General features: G+C 40.6%; 1 protein-coding gene across 1 annotated transcript in view; it reads right to left on the reverse strand.

Annotated features, from left to right (window-relative positions):
- Window positions 1–1,425: 1,425 nt before the first annotated feature.
- Window positions 1,426–18,347, reverse strand: part of CACNA1D (calcium voltage-gated channel subunit alpha1 D) — a 189,868-nt gene continuing 172,946 nt past the window's right edge. The window contains 7 exon segments of the mRNA XM_032194296.1: window positions 1,426–2,888; window positions 7,934–8,254; window positions 9,689–9,810; window positions 13,336–13,499; window positions 15,308–15,457; window positions 16,305–16,331; window positions 16,638–16,999. Of these exon segments, the coding sequence (XP_032050187.1) occupies window positions 2,595–2,888; window positions 7,934–8,254; window positions 9,689–9,810; window positions 13,336–13,499; window positions 15,308–15,457; window positions 16,305–16,331; window positions 16,638–16,999 (1,440 nt within the window). The 3' untranslated portion in view covers window positions 1,426–2,594.

Below are 18,347 nucleotides of genomic sequence, written 5' to 3' on the forward strand. Positions count from 1 at the left end.
AGCGTATCCTTTTCTGTCTCCTTGGACAAATACTTAGTTAAAAAATTGTTCAGCTCAATCTGCTGAATCGGATGTGCTATGAAAAGTCCATGTACTTAAGCAACCTGGGCTGGGACATCCCCTGCTTGGCCTTGCCCCCCACACCCCTTTTTTTTCTTTTTTACTGTTCAGCTTCAGCTGCCTTAAAGGTGCTTTTCAGAAATGTGTGGAACTGTGAAAACTACTCACTCTTTTTTCACAGTGGTATCACATCTGGAAAGTGTATTTTGGTATCCTGAAGTTTGCTTCTGTAAACTGTGTAACAAAGCGAGTACAGCTGGGTTACCTGTCCCAGTGTTTCCTGGCAGATGAACACAGTAGATTTGGTTTTGACATTTTAGGGGCTTGCCCAGATTTTCCTGACTGTTTCCACAGATCTGCATCTAGGGGCATATTAATCTCCTAGACAGTAGGGGAATAAGAGTAGCCATTTCATAGAATTACTCTAATCACATTACTCCTTTCTGGTGAACAGTAATCATTCATAAGACTTGCACACTATGATAGAGTAGATTGATTATTGAATTCCGTGCATTCCCTCTCATTCTCCAAACAGTGCAATCAGAATTTAACCTTTGGAGCTTCGTGGTGAAAAACTGTTAGCAAAAGGAGTCCCAAGTATAATAAAATTAGTACACAGTTTTATTTTGAACATTTCGCATTTGTTTTAATACAAAATGATGTAGGTCAAGAAATAATTTACAAACTTTTAAGTTCTTATCCTGGCATTTGAAATAAGAATGATTCCAAAGGAAGTCTGTAAGCTATTCATAGGAAATTGTCATTATGTACAAAATGTTTATTGACATGATTTAAACATCACATTCGTAAAAATGTGAACCGGATTGCTATCTAGCATATGAACTACAGGTAAAACCTGGCAAGATAACTTGTTCGAACAAGTCATTGTTATCCAGTGTTAACAAAATAGACAGTAACTTTCAGTGTTTTTTGATTTTCCTCCAAGGTTGTATTAGCCTCAAAGTCATTTCAGGGTTTTACTGCATTGTGAACAATATCTGAGCCCTCTTATGATTGCATAAAAATAAATTCTTGAAACATTACACATAAAAAAAACCAAAAAGGTAGAGGCAATAAAGTATATTTTTATATAACCAAGGGTTTTTTTTGGTTCTGTGAAGAATCATTTCCTCGTATCCTTTTTTTTTTTTTTTTTTTTTCTGAGCTGAGTTAAGTAAGCAATACTGAAGTAAAGTATTTTCATTTATCTGTAAAACAGTTTCTGCCCTAGACAATTCCTATCAAAGTAGGTTATGTAGGTAATATACTTTGCCAAAATGAACTGTCCCATGAGCAGTAGTACCCTGGCATGAACTAATCAATTTTTAAATGATTTTAATATTTTTGTCACATGGGATTAATACAAAAATAAAATTACAGCTTATTTTTCAATCCAAAAAGTTAAAATAATTTCAAATCTTTTACCTTTCCAAGTATAAGACTGCAAATAGTCAACTGTGCATCCCCTACACAGAGAGACTCATTTAATTCAATTATTTAAAAAAAAAAAAAAAGTGCGTTGCCAAGTTCAAACTTGACAGTTTATCCCAAAAAGAGATTTACAATGAGAGGTGGCTATATTTAAATATTTATGCTATAGATCTATATATCCCAAGTAAAAATACTTATATCTAGAATTCTGTGGGGAGTTACAATAATTAGGGTCCATAAATATTGCTGCAGTTCAATTACGGTACAATAATTACAAAATATAGAACATCTCTTTACAAATACAAATCAGTATATATTACAATTCATTTACAATAATTTCTACTATATAATTTTTAGCAAACTATCTTATCTAATTCTACTTTAACCTGGTTGCAAGTGCATTAGTAAGAATGCAGTTATTCCAGTATGTTTTGCCCTTAACGTGATAGTCATAAAACAGACTATCTGAATGATATTTTCCTATGTAAACTGGTGTTACATATGACAGAATATTCTTTATATAACTTCTTTTTCCAATCATCTCTAACAGGTAGAGCATGACAAACTGTATTTTAGAAGAGCATTAAGAAAAGAAATCAGGAGGCAGGTTTGAAAATAATTTTAGAATGGATATGCAATGAATAGCTGATATGCTACTAATTAGGAATGAGGGAATGACATTATTGGTTGTCATCACTCATCTTGTTATTTCCCACACAATTTTGTGCTGGAATTACACAGACATTTCATTGACAAAATCCTGCTCTACTATGAAGGACAGCAGCACAAGGTTGAAAGACAGGCAAGATATTACACCTCAGAATCCCACTCTAGCCCTCAAAAACTTCACTGTCAGAACCTGCTTGGTTTCAAAATAACCTTATTCCTACAGAGGAACTGACGATTCTGTGGGAGGAACTTGACGTACCCAACTTCAATCACATTTCAGCAACCTGGAGATAATCTATTTATTAGTTATGGCTTCCTTGAGGTGTGACATCACTTGTACAAAACTTGATAGGTTATTAACTCCAACTAGTGCCTAGCATCTTTAAACTATGAGGCACTTTTTCTGTTATTAAAATCATTTTCCTTAATAAATACTATAAGCTTGTAATGCATATCATTTCATCAGCTAAGTCTTCTTCATATCGTCCTGGTTCTGGTTCTTCATCACTGTAGCCAGGACCAAAGTCTTGAAGTTCATAATCTTGTCTGCTTAAAATGGGAAACATATCACCATTGGTCCCATTGCTAATATTTCCATTGAGAAGATTACTTGCTGCACTTTCCATCTCATCAATAGTCATGTCACACGCATCAGCAATCTCGTGTTTTGTAGCTGAGACAAATTTAGGGTCTTTTGCATACCTTCCTAAGCCTTCAGATATAAGTACCTGGCAGATGGAGAGGAGAGAATGAGATATAAAGTGGAATTATGGAAGGACATTCAGATCATAAAAATGTTTTTCATTTCTGGAAAATACTAGAAACTCCATGCTAAATCACAAATCACAGAATCACAGGATCATCTAGGTTGGAAGAGACCTCAAGATCATCGAGTCCAACCTCTGACCTAACACTAACAAGTCCTCCACTAAACCACATCGCTAAGCTCAACATCTAAACGTCTTTTAAAGACCTCCAGGAATGGTGACTGAACCACTTCCCTGGGCAGCCCATTCCAATGCCTAACAGCCATTTTGGTAAAGAAGTTCTTCCTAATATCCAACCTAAACCTCCCCTGGCGCAACTTTCAATTATTCCCCCTCGTCCTGTCACCAGGCACGTGGGAGAACAGACCAACCCCCACCTCGCTAAAGCCTCCTTTAAGGTACCTATAGAGAGCAATAAGGTCACCCCTGATCCTCCTCTTCTCCAGGCTGAACAAACCCAGCTCCCTCACCCACTCCTCACAGGACTTGTTCTCCAGACCCCTCACCAGCTTTGTTGCCCTTCTCTGGACCTGCTCAAGCACCTCGATGTCCTTCCTGTAGTGAGGGGCCCAAAACTGAACACAGTACTCAAGGTGCGGCCTCACCAGAGCCCGCAAGAGGACAATCGCTTCCCTAGCCCTGCTGGCCACACTGCTTCTTATACAAGCCAGGATGCTGTTGGCCTTCTTGGCCACCTGAGCACACTGCTGGCTCATATTCAGCCAACTATCCACCAATACTCCCAGGTCCTTCTCTGCCTGGCAGCTTTCCAACTATTCCTCTCCCAGCCTGTAATGCTGCTTGGGGTTATTGCACCCCAGGTGCGGGACCCGGCACTTGGCCTTGTTGAACTTCATGCAGTTGACCTCAGCCCATCAGTGCAGCCTATCCAGATCCTCCTGCAGAGCCTTCCTACAGAGCTTCCTCAAGCAGATCAACACATGCACCTAACTTGGTGTCATCTGTGAACTTACTGAGGGTGCACTCGATCTCCTCATCCAGATCATCGATAAAGATATTAAAGAGGACTGGCCCTAGTACCAAGCCCTGGGGAATGCCACTAGCGACTGGCCTCCAACTGGATTTGACTCCATTCACCACGACTCTTTGGGCCTGGCTATCCAGACAGTTTTTAACCCAACAAAGCATACACCAATCCAAGCCAAGAGCAGCCAGTTTCTTGAGGAGAATGCTGTGGGAAACAGTGTCAAAAGCCTTGCTGAAGTCAAGGTAGACCGCATCCACAGCCTTTCCCTCATCCACCAAGCACATCACTTTGTCATAGAAGGAGATCAGGTTAATCAAGCAGGACCTGCCTTTCATAAACCCATGCTGACTGGGCCTGATCGCCTGCTGGCCCTGCAAGTGCCTTGTGATGACTCTCAAGATAATCTGCTCTATGAGCTTCTCTGGCACTGAGGTCAAACTGACAGGCCTGTAGTTCCCTGGGTCTGCCCTCCGGCCCTTCTTGTAGATGGGCGTCACGTTTGCTAGCCGCCAGTCAACTGGGACCTCCCCTGATAGCCAGGACTGCTGATAAATGATGGATAGTGGCTTGGCCAACTCTTCTGCCAGTTCTCTCAGTACCCTCGGATGGATCCCACCTGGCCCCATCGACTTGTGCACATCCAAGTGCTGTAGCAGGTCGCCAACCATTTCCTCATGGATAGTGAGGGCCACATTCTGCTCCCCATCCCCTTCCAGCAGCTCAGGGTACTGGGTGTCCAGAGAACAATTGGTTTTGCTGCTAAACACTGAGGCAAAGAAGGCATTAAGCACCTCAGCCTTTTCCTCATCTCTTGTAACTAAGTTTCTCCCTGCATCCAGTAAAGGATGGAGATTCTCTTTAGTCCTCCTTTTTGCATTGATGTATTTGTAAAAACATTTTTTGTTATCTTTAACGGCAGTAGTCAGACTGAGCTCCAGATGAGCTTGGGCCTTTCTAATTTTGTCCCTGCACTGCCTCGCAACATCCTTGTAGTCCTCCTGAGTGGCCCGCCCTCTTTTCCACAGATTATAAACCCTCTTTTTTCTCCTAAGCTCAAGCCACAATTCTCTGTTCAGCCAGGCCGTTCTTCTTCTGCACCAGGTCGTCTTTGGGCACCTGGGGACAGACCACTCCTGCGCCATTAAGATTTCCTTCTTGAAGAGCGCCCAGCCTTCCTGGACTCCTCTGCCCTTCAGAACCACCTCCCAAGGGACTCTGCCAACCAGTGTCCTGAGCAGCTCAAAGTCAGCCCTATGGAAGTGCAAGACTGTGGTTTTACTGGTCCCCCTCCCGACTTCGCCAAGAATAGAGAACTCTACCATTTTGTGGTCACTCTGCCCAAGACAGCTCCCGACAATCACATCCTAGGCTCACTAACCAGCTGTGTCAGGAAGTTATCTTCCACGCTTTCCAGAAACCTCCTAGACTGCTTTCTCTGTGCTGTGTTGTGCTTCCAGGATATGTCTGGAAAGTTGAAGTTCCCCACAAGAACAAGCGCTGACGATTTCGCAATTTCTGTCAGCTGCCTGTAGAACTCCTCATCTGTCTCCTTATCCTGGTTCGGCGGTGTATAACAGACTCCCACCAGGATGCTTGCCTTGTTGGCCTGCTCACTGATCCTAATCCATAGGGACTCAACCTTATCATTCCCAGCCTCAAGTTCCATGACATGAAAACTCTGATATAGAGAGCCACACCACCACCCCTTCTGTGCTGTCTGTCCCTTCTGAAGAGCTTATAGCCAGGCATTGCAGCACTCCAGTCATGAGAGTGGTCCCACCACGTTTCTGTGATGGCAACCAAGTCGTAGCCTGGCTGCCGCACGATGGCTTCCAGCTCCTCCTGTTTGTTACCCATGCTGTGTGCATTACTGTAGATGCACTTCAGTTGGGCCATTGCCTTCTCCTCTGGCCTAGCCATTGTTACCCCTGGCACAGCTCTAACAAGCCTTGTTTCAGCTTGTCCCCCTTCTTACCCAGTTTAAAGCCCTCTCAATGAGGCCCGCCAGCTCCTGGCCTAGGATCCATTTTCCCCTTAGAGATATGGACCTGTCTGCGGCCATCAAGCCGGGTGCTGTGTAAAGTGCCCCATGGTCAAAAAAAACAAACAAAAATCCTGTGTTGGCACCAGCCTCTGAGCCACGGGTTTATCACATGGGCTTTCCATGTCCTCTCTGTACCCCTCCCTGCCACTGTAGGGATGGAAGAAAACACCACCTGTACTCCTGCTCCATCCACTAACCTTCCCAGTCCCCTAAACTCCCATTTGATAGCCTTCGGGCTTCTCTCTTGAATATCATCACTGCCAGCCTGGACTATCAAACGAGGATAGCAATCAGAGGGGCAAACCAGGTTGGGAAGATTTCTGGCAATGTCCCTGACCCTGGCCTCAGAGAGGCAGCAGACTTCCCTACGGGTAGGGTCAGGCTGACAAATAGGGCCCCCTGTTCCCCTGAGAAGGGAGTCGCCTACAATGATTACCCTTCTGTCTTTCTTGGTGGAGGCAGTCCTGAGGTGTGGAGTCAACTTTCTCGCCCTAGGCATCCTCCTGGGTAGACCTGCTACCTCATCCTCACCCACCAGTCTCTCAAGCTCCAGGGCCTCAAACCTGTTGTGTAAGGGCACCTGGGAAGGTGGGGCCGGTAGGGGGGGCATTGCCTGCGAGGTCGATCAGGGACCTGTCTCCATCCCTCAACTCCCAGGTCCCCTCCCTCTGCCCGACTGCGACAGGGCAGGGGGTCCACCCCCATTTGGGGTGTCTCAGCCCGGTACCTCTCCTTCAGGCCTGGCAGGGAGTTGCCCCACCAGTCTGTCTCCCGCTTGCACTCCCAGATAGCCCTCAGCCTCTCCACCTCCTCCTTGAGCTCCGCCACCAGGCGGACCAGGTCATCCACCTGCTCGCACCTCACACACACGGTGCCCTCTGAGGGCAACAACAGGCTCAGGCACTCCCTGCATCCAGAGACCTGAACTGCTGCATGTTTGAGCGGGCACTCAGTCTGGGTCATCACAGACTTTCTAGAAAGAGCTTTCTGCCTCGTGCAGACCATGGCGGTTCAGCTCCAGGCAGACAGCTGACAGCCGAGCTGCTCCTGAGCAGGGCGGGATGCTCTGCCCTGCCCCGCCCTGCCCCACCCTGCCCCGCCCTGTGTGCCCGCCCTGCTCGCCGCGCTCCCAGGGGCTGCTTCTGATCATCAGGGCACAGGGGGCACTGCTGGCTCCGCCTACGTCTCCCTCGCGAGGGCTGCCGTGCCCTGGCGGCTCCCTCGGCTGCGTCGAGTGGGCTCGGTGCCGGAAAAAAGCCCTGCCTGTCCCGATCCCCCGCTCCGCTGCGCAACGCGTCTGCTTCGGAGCCCATCGCCTCGGCAAATCAATGATCCAAGTGATAGATGGAAGCAAGAACAGTAACTATGATACTCAGAAATGCAGTACATTATTTTACGTATCTCCAAATCCTGCCCCCCCCCCCCCTTTTTTTTATATATAATACAAAGGAATTCTTAGCATTCTTTAGTATACTACAACTCAAACCTTGTGGTCCTTATTCATCCTCTCCACACCTAGTATATTGATTCATAGAGTTCTTGTTCTTTTATTTAGATTACTTCAAAAATAGTGATGTATTTATATAGAAAAAAATACAGAGAAAACTGGTCTGTTATCCTTCCCCATCAGCCCTTGTAGAAGGATACTTTACAACTAATCCTCATTGTCTAATAAACTTAAATTTCATTTTAAATCCTGTCCTTGAAGTGTTTCCAATTTTTCTTCCACTTATTTCTTGCAGTTTGATTTCCAGCTCCCTCACACTTATGTTAAGATTTGGATTTACCTGAAATCCTTTATAACATGACAACTGAGAAGAAGTTCCCCTATCTTTACCTAAAAAACGTTTCATTTGAAAGTGAAAATGCCACATTTTCAGGGAGATCATATGAACTGAACAATGTGCTTTTTAAAGTTAACATAAAAACTGAGCAGACACACTTGACTACTTTAGAGGTTTCTGCAATACTTACCGCTTCTACCAAACTGTCTGCGCTCCTCTGCTTGTCACTATGTTTATGCCTAAAGTCATTAGGTACAGTTAAATTGGCTGGTGTAAATGTTCGGTAGGAAATATCTGGGTCATCTGTGTACCAGGAGCTCCTGTGCAAGGAAGGCAGGCTACCATTCATATGCTCTGTAGATTCTGCCTTGTCAACATGGATTAGAGGTGTGTAATATGGAGTGCAGTCCCTGTTGGGAGGGGTTGCAGGAGGGGTTGCCCAGGAACGTGTTGAACGACTTGGTGAATGTTTATGAGCTTTACTGGAATCCAGACCTGCAACAGCCATGACCTGGTGTGGGAAAGAATTTTAAAACAGAGATTTCAAATGCTCAGTCATACCCATTTCTGATTTTAGCAAACAAGCTGTTTGCTAAAAAATTTTTTTTTGCTAAAATGCAAAGTTAGCATTTTCTGATGTTTAAGAGTCATGTAAAAGAGAAACAGAAATGTGATTAGTAGATAGAAGATAAAATTGTACTTTTTTTTTCTGTTATTATAACTGGTTTAAGCACGTTGCTTTCCTCAGCCTCTGGGGAAGAGTGACCTGTTCACCTGGCATCATTTAGAATTGTTTAAAAACTTTTCTTACTGGTACAAGTCCTCTCTGCATGATGATGCAGGGGATAGGAGACTTGTGCCACAGAAAGATTTTGTTTGATCATATGAAACCAAATGATTCAATTTAATTTGAAGTAATTAAAAACATCAAAAAATGAGTAAGACTACATGCCACAAGATCTAGTCTAGATCAAGTAATGTAATAGGAAGCAATAATCTGATTCACACAAAACAGATGCAGCTCCAGACACAGAACATGAGCTAATTTATATTCACCATATATTGCCTATGCTTGTTAAAACATCTTTTAATTATCCCAAAGCACCTTTATATTTCACAGCAATGTCCTCATGCATTGTAATGACCATCTAGTGCTATATATCTCTATTACATTACATACTGGGAGCTGCAAGATTGTCTAGAAATTCAAATTCATTGTCCTATTTTCATTGAAACAACACTAGTTTTTATGCAGCACCAAATGAAACAGTACACTTTGACTCAGAGATAAATCATTAAGATAAACTTTTTACTAAATCCTTATGCAGGTCGAAAATACTGCAGTCACTGAGGTTTGCACACAAAGTACTGACTCGCAGATTTTCCTGTTTCCCCCGACTCAGTAGATCGGTGGAAGATCTTCAGGAACTCACCCAGGTGACCAAGGGAAATGCAGGCTGCTTAAGAATTGCAGTAGTAGCAGCTTGCAGCTACTGAGCATTTTCAATGGCTCATGGATGGTATATCTCTAGGCTGTACAAATTACCATTTTCTCAGGGCCGCACAAGAGCTGGGTAATGAGCTGCAGAAAATGTATAGGTTGTACTTGCAAACGCAGCTGAGTAACTCCATGTGCAAAGATCAATCAATGGTTGCCACATTATTCAGCCCTGGTCAAAACTGGGGTTTGCCAGCTGCTTGTTCCACTTAAAGAATCACGGGGCAAACTACCCACTTTCAATGTTTTGTAGAAGGCAGATATTAGAGGAGCCTTGCAACTAGCAGCTAGCAGAAAGAACATGGTACACACGTGGCCTGGAAGTAGTGCACAGGCAAACTGCAAAATCCACTAGTACTTTTTCAAGCAACAATGACAGTCAGAGGTACAATATGGAAGCTAAAAAGACGGAATTCATTATTAGTTTAAAAAAAAAAAAGGATTTACCTGCTGCTGCATTAAGTGAAGTGGTAAAGCAGTGCGATGGTGGAAATTTGGAGAGAGTGGTATGTCATCTTGACTACTTTGTCGGCGGAGGCATTCAAAATTAAAGGAAGATCGTCTATTTGCTACAGGGAAACCATAATTCATTAGGAAAATAAAATACTTTCTTTTCCTGCAAGTTTATTATTTCCACAATTTCAGTGTGGGCCAACTAGCACACAAATAAAAAGATATCCTTCCAATGAGAAATAAAGTCTGCTAACAGAAGTAAACAGCTGATAATAAATAAAGGATAGATTCAGCACATGAGCAAACACGGTCCTAGGCAGAAACATGAGTAGCCTAACGTGACGCAATTTGAAGCAGCTCTGTTGACAAAGCAAGCGTTGTATAATGCAGCAAATTGATTCAGACTATTCAGGGTTTTGCTGTAAAATCCTGTGAATAGTTAAAAAGTGTTTATTCCTTCTTTCCCATAAACTCTTCATTCTAATGAGACAGATTTCCCCAAGAAAATACCAAATCCCCAGTTCCCTGGAAGCAGCGTGCAATATTAAAAGCCAGGTGCAAGTCCAAGTCAACTAAACATTATTGATTCCTGATGTTTGTTGTGTTACCTAAGACAATGATAAGCCATGCTCTCTGCTGTTACGAAGAACATTTACTGCTCATGTAAATGTCAGAAAGAAAAAAAAAATAGAAATCTAAACTGGATCTAGATGTTTGGCTCATGTGGAATTGTTTCATCTGGTCTTGGTGAAAGCCTGTGGAACGATGGGTAATAGCACATGGTGACATTCATTTATGTTAGTTTCAGTGTGAAGAAAACCTGGATGCTGAAGAGCAGCTAGGATCCAGCTATGTCCTCATTGGAAAATTGGAAAAAGTCTGACAGCACAAAGGAATGATACAAAATTTTGCTCTCTTGAAACTAATTGAAAGTTCTATCTTTTTTTCCAACACCAGGACTGTGGTAAAGAGAGTTGAAGAGTTAATTGCCATAAACTCTAGATTCACCATAATTATCACCGGCCCCTTAATGCTGGATAGCAATGACTGAGGTTCCTTAAAGAGCCACAAGATGAAACCAGGCTCCCCCGAAAGGTGATTCAGTCTACTTTTAATACAAACTCTGCATCTCTTTTCATTAACTCTATAGCAAACTATATATACTGGAACATCAACCTGAACCTTAGCTCCTGATCCTAACAAATGCTAAATGTCCCAATTCTGAAATAAAATAAAATAAAATAAAATAAAATAAAATAAAATAAAATAAAATAAAATAAAATAAAAAAATAAATAAAGCTCCCTTATCCAAAACAGGACATTTTGCAGATGCTTCTCTCCAGAAGACAGATGGAAAGAACATGAGCATTAGTTCTCAGGGCACTTCTGGAAGATACTCAGATAATACAGTGATGAGTTTGCAATAAAAACCTCTAGAAGGCCTGACAGAGCTCAATTTACTAACTATAGTACTCAGACAAGATAATGGATGTTACATGAACTTGGTTTGAATTCAGATGCTAGTAGTGCAATGTTGCCAGTACTTTTTTAACACTTTAAGTGAGAACATGAAGGCTTCCTTCCAAGTCAAAGAGCACATAAACTAACTACAAATAATAGCCTTGAACTTCTTTTAAAATCTGCTGAGATACTAAGCCTCTAAAATTTCTCATCTGTGCTCCTGAACATTAAAAAAACGCTTAAGATAGGAGGCCTGACTGTGCTCTTGTGCCATTATACTGGTGTAAGTCAAAGGGCTTTTCTGAAGCTCTTCCTATGCCACCCTTATGTAACTTAGATCAAAAGTAGGTCCTTTTATCCTAGGATATCAAATACCCTCTTATCTAGTACATTCATCTAGCTGCTTGCATGTAAGAAAGAGCACCCTGCTTAGTTCACCCTATTGGTGAACTTCCTCTGAAGACATTTTTTGTATACTCTCATCAGAACTTCATCAGAAAAGTTAAATGGAGCCAAAAGGCTGCAGTCACAGGAAGCCTTCAGCCTTTCCAACACTTCCACAGGAAGACCACAGAGGATTTTTACAAGAAGGTTGTTATCCTACAGTTTATGGAACGGATATCTGAAGCATCCATCTCTCTGGCTTAAAATTCCTCTGCTATCAGAGCAGCTTGTAGAAAGATGTACAGAAATCTCCTTTCACAGCCCCCCCCTTTGTCTGAAATCTTTCCCTGCTGCTGCTGGAGGAAAGCCATCAGCTTTCTGTACGCTGACATTCAGCTGAGCTGAGCTATTACCCTTTGTAGAATGAGACTCAGTCCTTGTGTTTTTTTCTATCTGCCCCACTTAAGGTCAGAAAGTCGCAGGCTTATCCTCAGGAGCTGTGTGCCCTACATGTCCAGATGGCACTGTGTATATGGTCAGAGCACTCAGGGACACATGTAACAGACTTGGCAGTGCTGACCATGCTATACCTGAGTACCCTTAGGGACACTGTGGGGTGGCATGGAGCTGAGCTATGTTTCTCACGCATCCACCCCTCCACACCAACCCTTGTTAGTTTAACACTCGAAGGGAGTTTAGTTTGCATTTCACAACCCAGACAAAGTGCTTCCTCCCTGTGAAGTGTCAGAAGGCCAAACTCCAAAACCTTTGCATCTGCACCTAATTTCACCAGAGGATTAGCACTGCTAACCTCTGTAGTGTGGCCTGGAACATACAAAAACAAAATTAAAGGATAAGAAGCCTGACAGGTCTTAGTAATGCAGACAGAGAAACACTGTGCTTGAGAGGAAGGGAAACCAAGTGAAGGATCTGAGAACTAAAAGAAAAAACAGTTAAAGAAATGAGTAAAAACATATGTTGGCAAAAATTATTCAATCTATACACTGAAACGTTTTCCCAATCAGGAGCAGCACAGAATTTTAAGGTGCTTTCTACAGATGGCAGAGTGAATTTCCAGTGTAAATCTCAGATAGATGCTTGGTCCAGGATAATGCTGTTATTTTTCACAGGGATTTGAGATACACATTAAAAACCTAAAGGCATTCCAAAGTTCTTTGGGCAGAAAAACAAAACAAAAACTATCAAAAAACCCACAACCCCACACCATTAAGCTCTCTCTTGGTTCTGTTTTCCTTGAAAACTGCTATATTTCAGTCTACTGTTTACTAAAGCAGCAAGAGGTAAAGATATAAATGGAAGCGGTCCCAGTGCCAGTAAGCAGCATGTCTGCCAAGAGATGGGGACGTGCCAGCAGGTCCAGAGGTGTTCCAGAGGGATAACAGCAGCACAGCACATCTGTGGGTCTGGATAAGGGGGCACAGACTGAATTCCTCTGATCAAAGTTTCAGAGAAAACTACTGCTGCGTTCTACCTTACTTTCTCTTCATTTACCGATTCAAGTTAAAACTAGCAGTTAAATCAATTATTTTCATATTACTGCATGAGTGAGGCAAGAGATATTAAAAAGGCTGACTTGTGTGCTAGGATCTCTAGGTTGAGCAATGTCTCAGGATGGATAGGTTCTTCTGCTGTACACAGTAATCTGCTAGCAACATTAATCGAGAAATGTCTTGTTTTAAATCCAGTTTACAAAGAAGCATTTTGAAACTGGATTATTTTTTAAATAAATTTAAATAATTCTGGGTTTGCAAACAAATTGTTCTTAATGTACTTACGTGTCGGTGTTGGAGGTAGCAGCCGTCTCCTAGGAGATCTTTTTGTATCATAACAGGTCTGTGAATCATCTTCTTCAAAAAACCCATGTGGGTGATGGTAACCTTTTGGTCTCTCAAAATCTGAGTCATGGCAGTGATGTCTACAGTGGTAATCATATATATGCCTGAGTTAAAGTACAATAAAGTAAATGTTATTTCAGAGTTTCTGTAAGTTGATCTATTTAGGTGTTTTCTAGAAGATAACCAAACAAAACCAAGTATAACTGCATTATACAATTACATGACTCAGTTTTAAAACCCATGTTCTGTATGCAAACTGATTTTGAGATAGTGAGCATGAACATTTCTATCAGTATAATTACATAATAAATTCTCAGATTAATTTTTTATCAGTATATTTTCAGTGAAGTAATTTTTACCATTACAAGCTAAAATATAAATTGCTTAAAAGACAAAAACAATATTCTGTTCTGCTCCTGCCATTCTCTTTTGCGAATCCTAGCTATGGAACACAGAAACCCAGAGAATGGAACTCAGCCTTATACACTTGGATACCTGTCAAAAATGAAATCCTGTAAGGTTATTATTTGGCTGTAATTATCATATCAAAATGAGTGGCTTGAGAATTCTGTATAACTTAGTTTTTATGCAAATCTTGGCTTCTGTGCAATCCAACAAGATGCACATGAGTGTGCCAATCTTGTCAAAATTCAGATGGCAAAAAAGATAGGAGAGGAGGAGGAGAATAAAGAGTGTCTGTCACTTGTGTGTATTCTTTTATGGCTCTAAAATAAAAGGCAATAAACTCCTCTACTACTTTTGAGCAGTTGTTAAATTTACTCATCAGAGGGAAGCACAGCTATTGTGAGGAAGAACACCACAATCTACTGACAATCTTTTTAAGTCCAAATGAAAGGTTAAGATGCGACATTGCTGAAGCCACATCACAGCAGTAATACTCAAGCCAAAGTAACTTAGGAACCACTCTTCTAAAGTTAGGAAATCCTATCCCAGTCCACTTCTGAAGACTGTGTGAAACAAAGCTGCAGTGAAAAGCTTTGATTTGTCAAAATTAAATTAAGGCTTTTTTTTTTCCCCCTTAAAATTAAGTTATTAAATGCAAAGATCAAAGGAGTTAAAAACAAACAATCAGGTAACAGTTGTTACACACAACTGGACCTTGAAAAAAAAACACAAACTAACCCTACGTGACCAAAATACCACAATTAGCTAGGCTACTATTCTGAGTTTTGGCCAGAGAAAACACAAATGAGTGAGAAAACCAAGAGGAACTGGGTTACAAAATGAGAACTGTGCAGTTACAGCAAGGAGAGTCTGGTCAATACAAGTCTGCACATTGTTCAGTAATACAAATGTGTAACAAATGCCAATAATCTGACTGAAATGCAATCTATGATGTTTCCATAAAACATATGAACAAACCATAAAAACTATCAATTCCAATCACCTAAAGGCTAGGAAAATGTGACAGTGATTGTATCAGGGAGACAGAAAATGGTGCTGAGAGGAACATTATTAATAAAGTGGTAATAATGAAAATTTTCAAAAGAAAGACATCCAATTCATCAGTTAAGCTAATACTACAAGAAGAAAACCATTTCTAAAAGTTCCTTTAGCTGACCTTAACCCTTAATTCCACTGTAATTGAAATTTTGTTTATAAACAAAAGGCTTATTTGGTTATGCACAACTTTATACTAGTTTATACTCTGTTCAAATGAACTTTCTGCTTTGCTTAAAATCTTGTACAGAACTTTTGCTGAATCTAGCACTTGATGTCAAATACAAAGGTTTGCTGAACCTACGCTATTTCTATTCACCATTTCACTTACCAGCAGTTGTGGAGTATTAACCTCATTAGAAAATTTTCACTGTAAGTACTCTTAGTGGAGCATATATGTATACATACATATGTTCCTGAAATCTTTTCTCAGTTTAACAAATATCCTCACCTGCTTCCTGATAACATGCTGTCTTCCTCATAATATTCTTCTCCACTAAAATATTCCTGTTCTCCCAAATAATGATCATCATTGCAATAGTCTCGAACTTCACGTTCTTCACGGCAAATAGTAGGTCGACGTCCATCACCAGAGTCAGACCTATAAGCAGCAAACAAATACTTGGGACTGATTATAGTTTAGACATAGCTCTTTGAAGGTGCATTCAATAAAAAAGAATTAACAACTCAGGCAGAATGTGACTTTATAGTAAATTCTGTAGAACTACAGTTCAGAATAGAAGCAGTTTACCTGTTTCTTCATGGCCTTCCTTTCTTTGTTTATGGTACAAATATGAAAATAATTAACATGGGGATGTTCTGCGAAGTTGAATACATTTAAGACATTTTTACAAAATATAAATTCAAAGTACTTGGTAGAAAAACAGCCTCTCTCAAATCTTGGAAGGTTACCACATAGCTAAAATATTAAGGAGCATTCACTGAGGTTCTTCCAAGAAAAATGCGTGTCCAAATCTAGACACTAAAAGCTACAACTGAACGCACATTTAGCAATGCACTTCAAATAATGGACTACATCTAATTTTAAAATCTTGTCTTAGAAAATATCCAGATACAAGGCCAGGATACATTTTGGGCCCCTTATAAATGGGATCATACATAGAAGTATTTACAAAAGCTAACATCATTTTTTTTCCAATTTACGCAAGTCAGTCTTACACAAGGACTACCACCAGGTGTGATCTTTTGTTTGCTGAAAACTGCACAAACCTGTGCAGACTTTAGGAGGGTTTGAATAGTTTTGAACTATAAGAGAAGTTTACCCTTTTAGAACAGTGGACAATCTGACTTAGCATTCTTCACGTTAATTTATCAGCATATTCATTGTCATGCAGTTAGTCTGGAGAACCACACTGCTTCTTTAAATGAACAAAGAAAAAAAAATCTACTTTGTGCTTTTGAATTATATCAGAACAAAGTAAACTCACCTAATGTATGTTTCATAGTAGCGGGTTCTATCCAGGTAAGCCATGAAATTATGGAGAAAGATACTTTAAAATCAGGTAGCTTTGAGAAATCCATTGGTGATTACATTGTCTGTACTGTAATAATTTCATTTTAAATAAAATGACTATTTTCAAACCTTATTAAAGTTACACCATTTTCCCACATATCAAAGCTATAGTTTAAGTTTTGTACAGTAATAGGGAACTGAAATGAAGCTAAATATATGAATTAGTTTAATGCAGCACAATTTTTCTTATAGTGGATTTAAAACATATACATTAATTTAAAAGCAAATATTATTTTCGTAAGTTTACCTTCTACTGCTTGGCCTTCTACGCTTCTCATGATCAGCTCTGGAGTATGAATGGTAACCATTTTCAGATCTATGCTCATGATTTCCAAAAGTTGTGTGTTTTCCATGGACAACTTTGGACACATTGGCATTATTGAGATTGGCATTTGTTGAGTTTGGAACTTGCTTTCCTACTGAGTTGTGGTTATGATGATTGTGGTATATAGAATTTCCTGGATATGGATTTTTCTCAGTATCACTTGCAGATGGAATTGAAGGCCGTTGAACATGTAAAGGACGGTGTGTGGTGTTGATCTGTTGAAATGAATCTCGTCTGTCACTGCTAATATGGTTTATGTGGTTGCCAAAGAGGGCACCATTCCTCTATTTTAGGGGAAGAGAAAGAAAAAAATAACATCAGGTACAAAAAACATTTTCTGACAGCAATGACTTACTTCTCTCCAACATGCATACAAAATATCAAATAAACGTGATTTTTCTTTCTAATATATGATGATTCAGATGGGATCTGCTGAAGTGATAGAGATGTGATTGTGCTAATGACAGTATTTGTATTTCAGAGTCAAATTAGCGAACATTTTTCTTTTTCCATACAACTAAATGTGACATCCAGCTTACTCTGTGTTTTGTTACACAAGAGAAACCTAGATTCTCATACATGAAGAACATGCACCAAATTCCTCAAAAAGGGACAGGACTGTGTAATTTCTGAGAACACTTTGGTGGAATTCTCTCCTATTTTCTCAGAGCATTGGTTTGCAACAGGTGTCACTCAGACAGGATGGAGTGCCATGCAACAGTTTGCAAGCATATCTCAAGTAGATAGCATTAAGCTTCAGTGGTTCCATTCTTTCTTCTTGCAGAGATATAAGAAAGAGCAGTAACTCTTTATCAGTCCTGAGAGTGAAATGGATGATGAGAAAGAATTAAGTGATAAATTATGACTATGACATGCAGCTCTCTTTTACATCTAACCCAGATTATGTAGCCTCCCTGTCTAGCCAGGGGTATGTCTTGGATGACAGCTCAGAATTGAAGCTCAATCTAGAGAAGACAGGAGGTAATGATGGTTGGCAGAGAAATGCATCTACTGATGGTCACTGCACCACTATCTCCAGTACCACATCCTCCTCTTTTTGTAAAGGACAGCAAACTATGAGCTTCTGACAATTACTGCAGGAACATGCCTTTACATCTACTTCTGAAACGTTGCAAAGAATTAAGTTTTCTTGCTAGCTGAAAAACAATTTGCTGGTTACAATACCAACTTTAAGTGCTCGCCATTAGCCTGAATAGCTAAAGCATAAAAGAGGAAAACCAAACTTTTTTCCCCAATTAATTCTTATTGATATCCCTCACAGGAAAGTGGAACTGGCATTTGTGAGTTGACTTCTGTGCAATTCTAGGCATTCTTTTAAAATATGCAGCTCTGCAACTCTTATGGTTTTCCTGTTCATCTCTTCTTCCTACCCACCACTGCAGATGTTAAGACATTTACTGTTTAAACCTTGCCACTATCTCAGTTTGAGCTGTCTTCATAGGCACATGCAAGACTCACACATTTCTTAGGAATTACTAAAGAAAAAATAAGAATTAGGGAGAAGAAATTAGGAGCAGAAGAATGACTCTTGCTGGAACTCCTTCCTAAATTTATGATGAGATGCAGTTGTCCTGGTAATACCATTTTTCTAGATAGACATAAAACATACTT

This window comes from Aythya fuligula, chromosome 10, assembly GCF_009819795.1.
Source record: "Aythya fuligula isolate bAytFul2 chromosome 10, bAytFul2.pri, whole genome shotgun sequence".
Lineage (NCBI taxonomy): Eukaryota > Metazoa > Chordata > Aves > Anseriformes > Anatidae > Aythya > Aythya fuligula.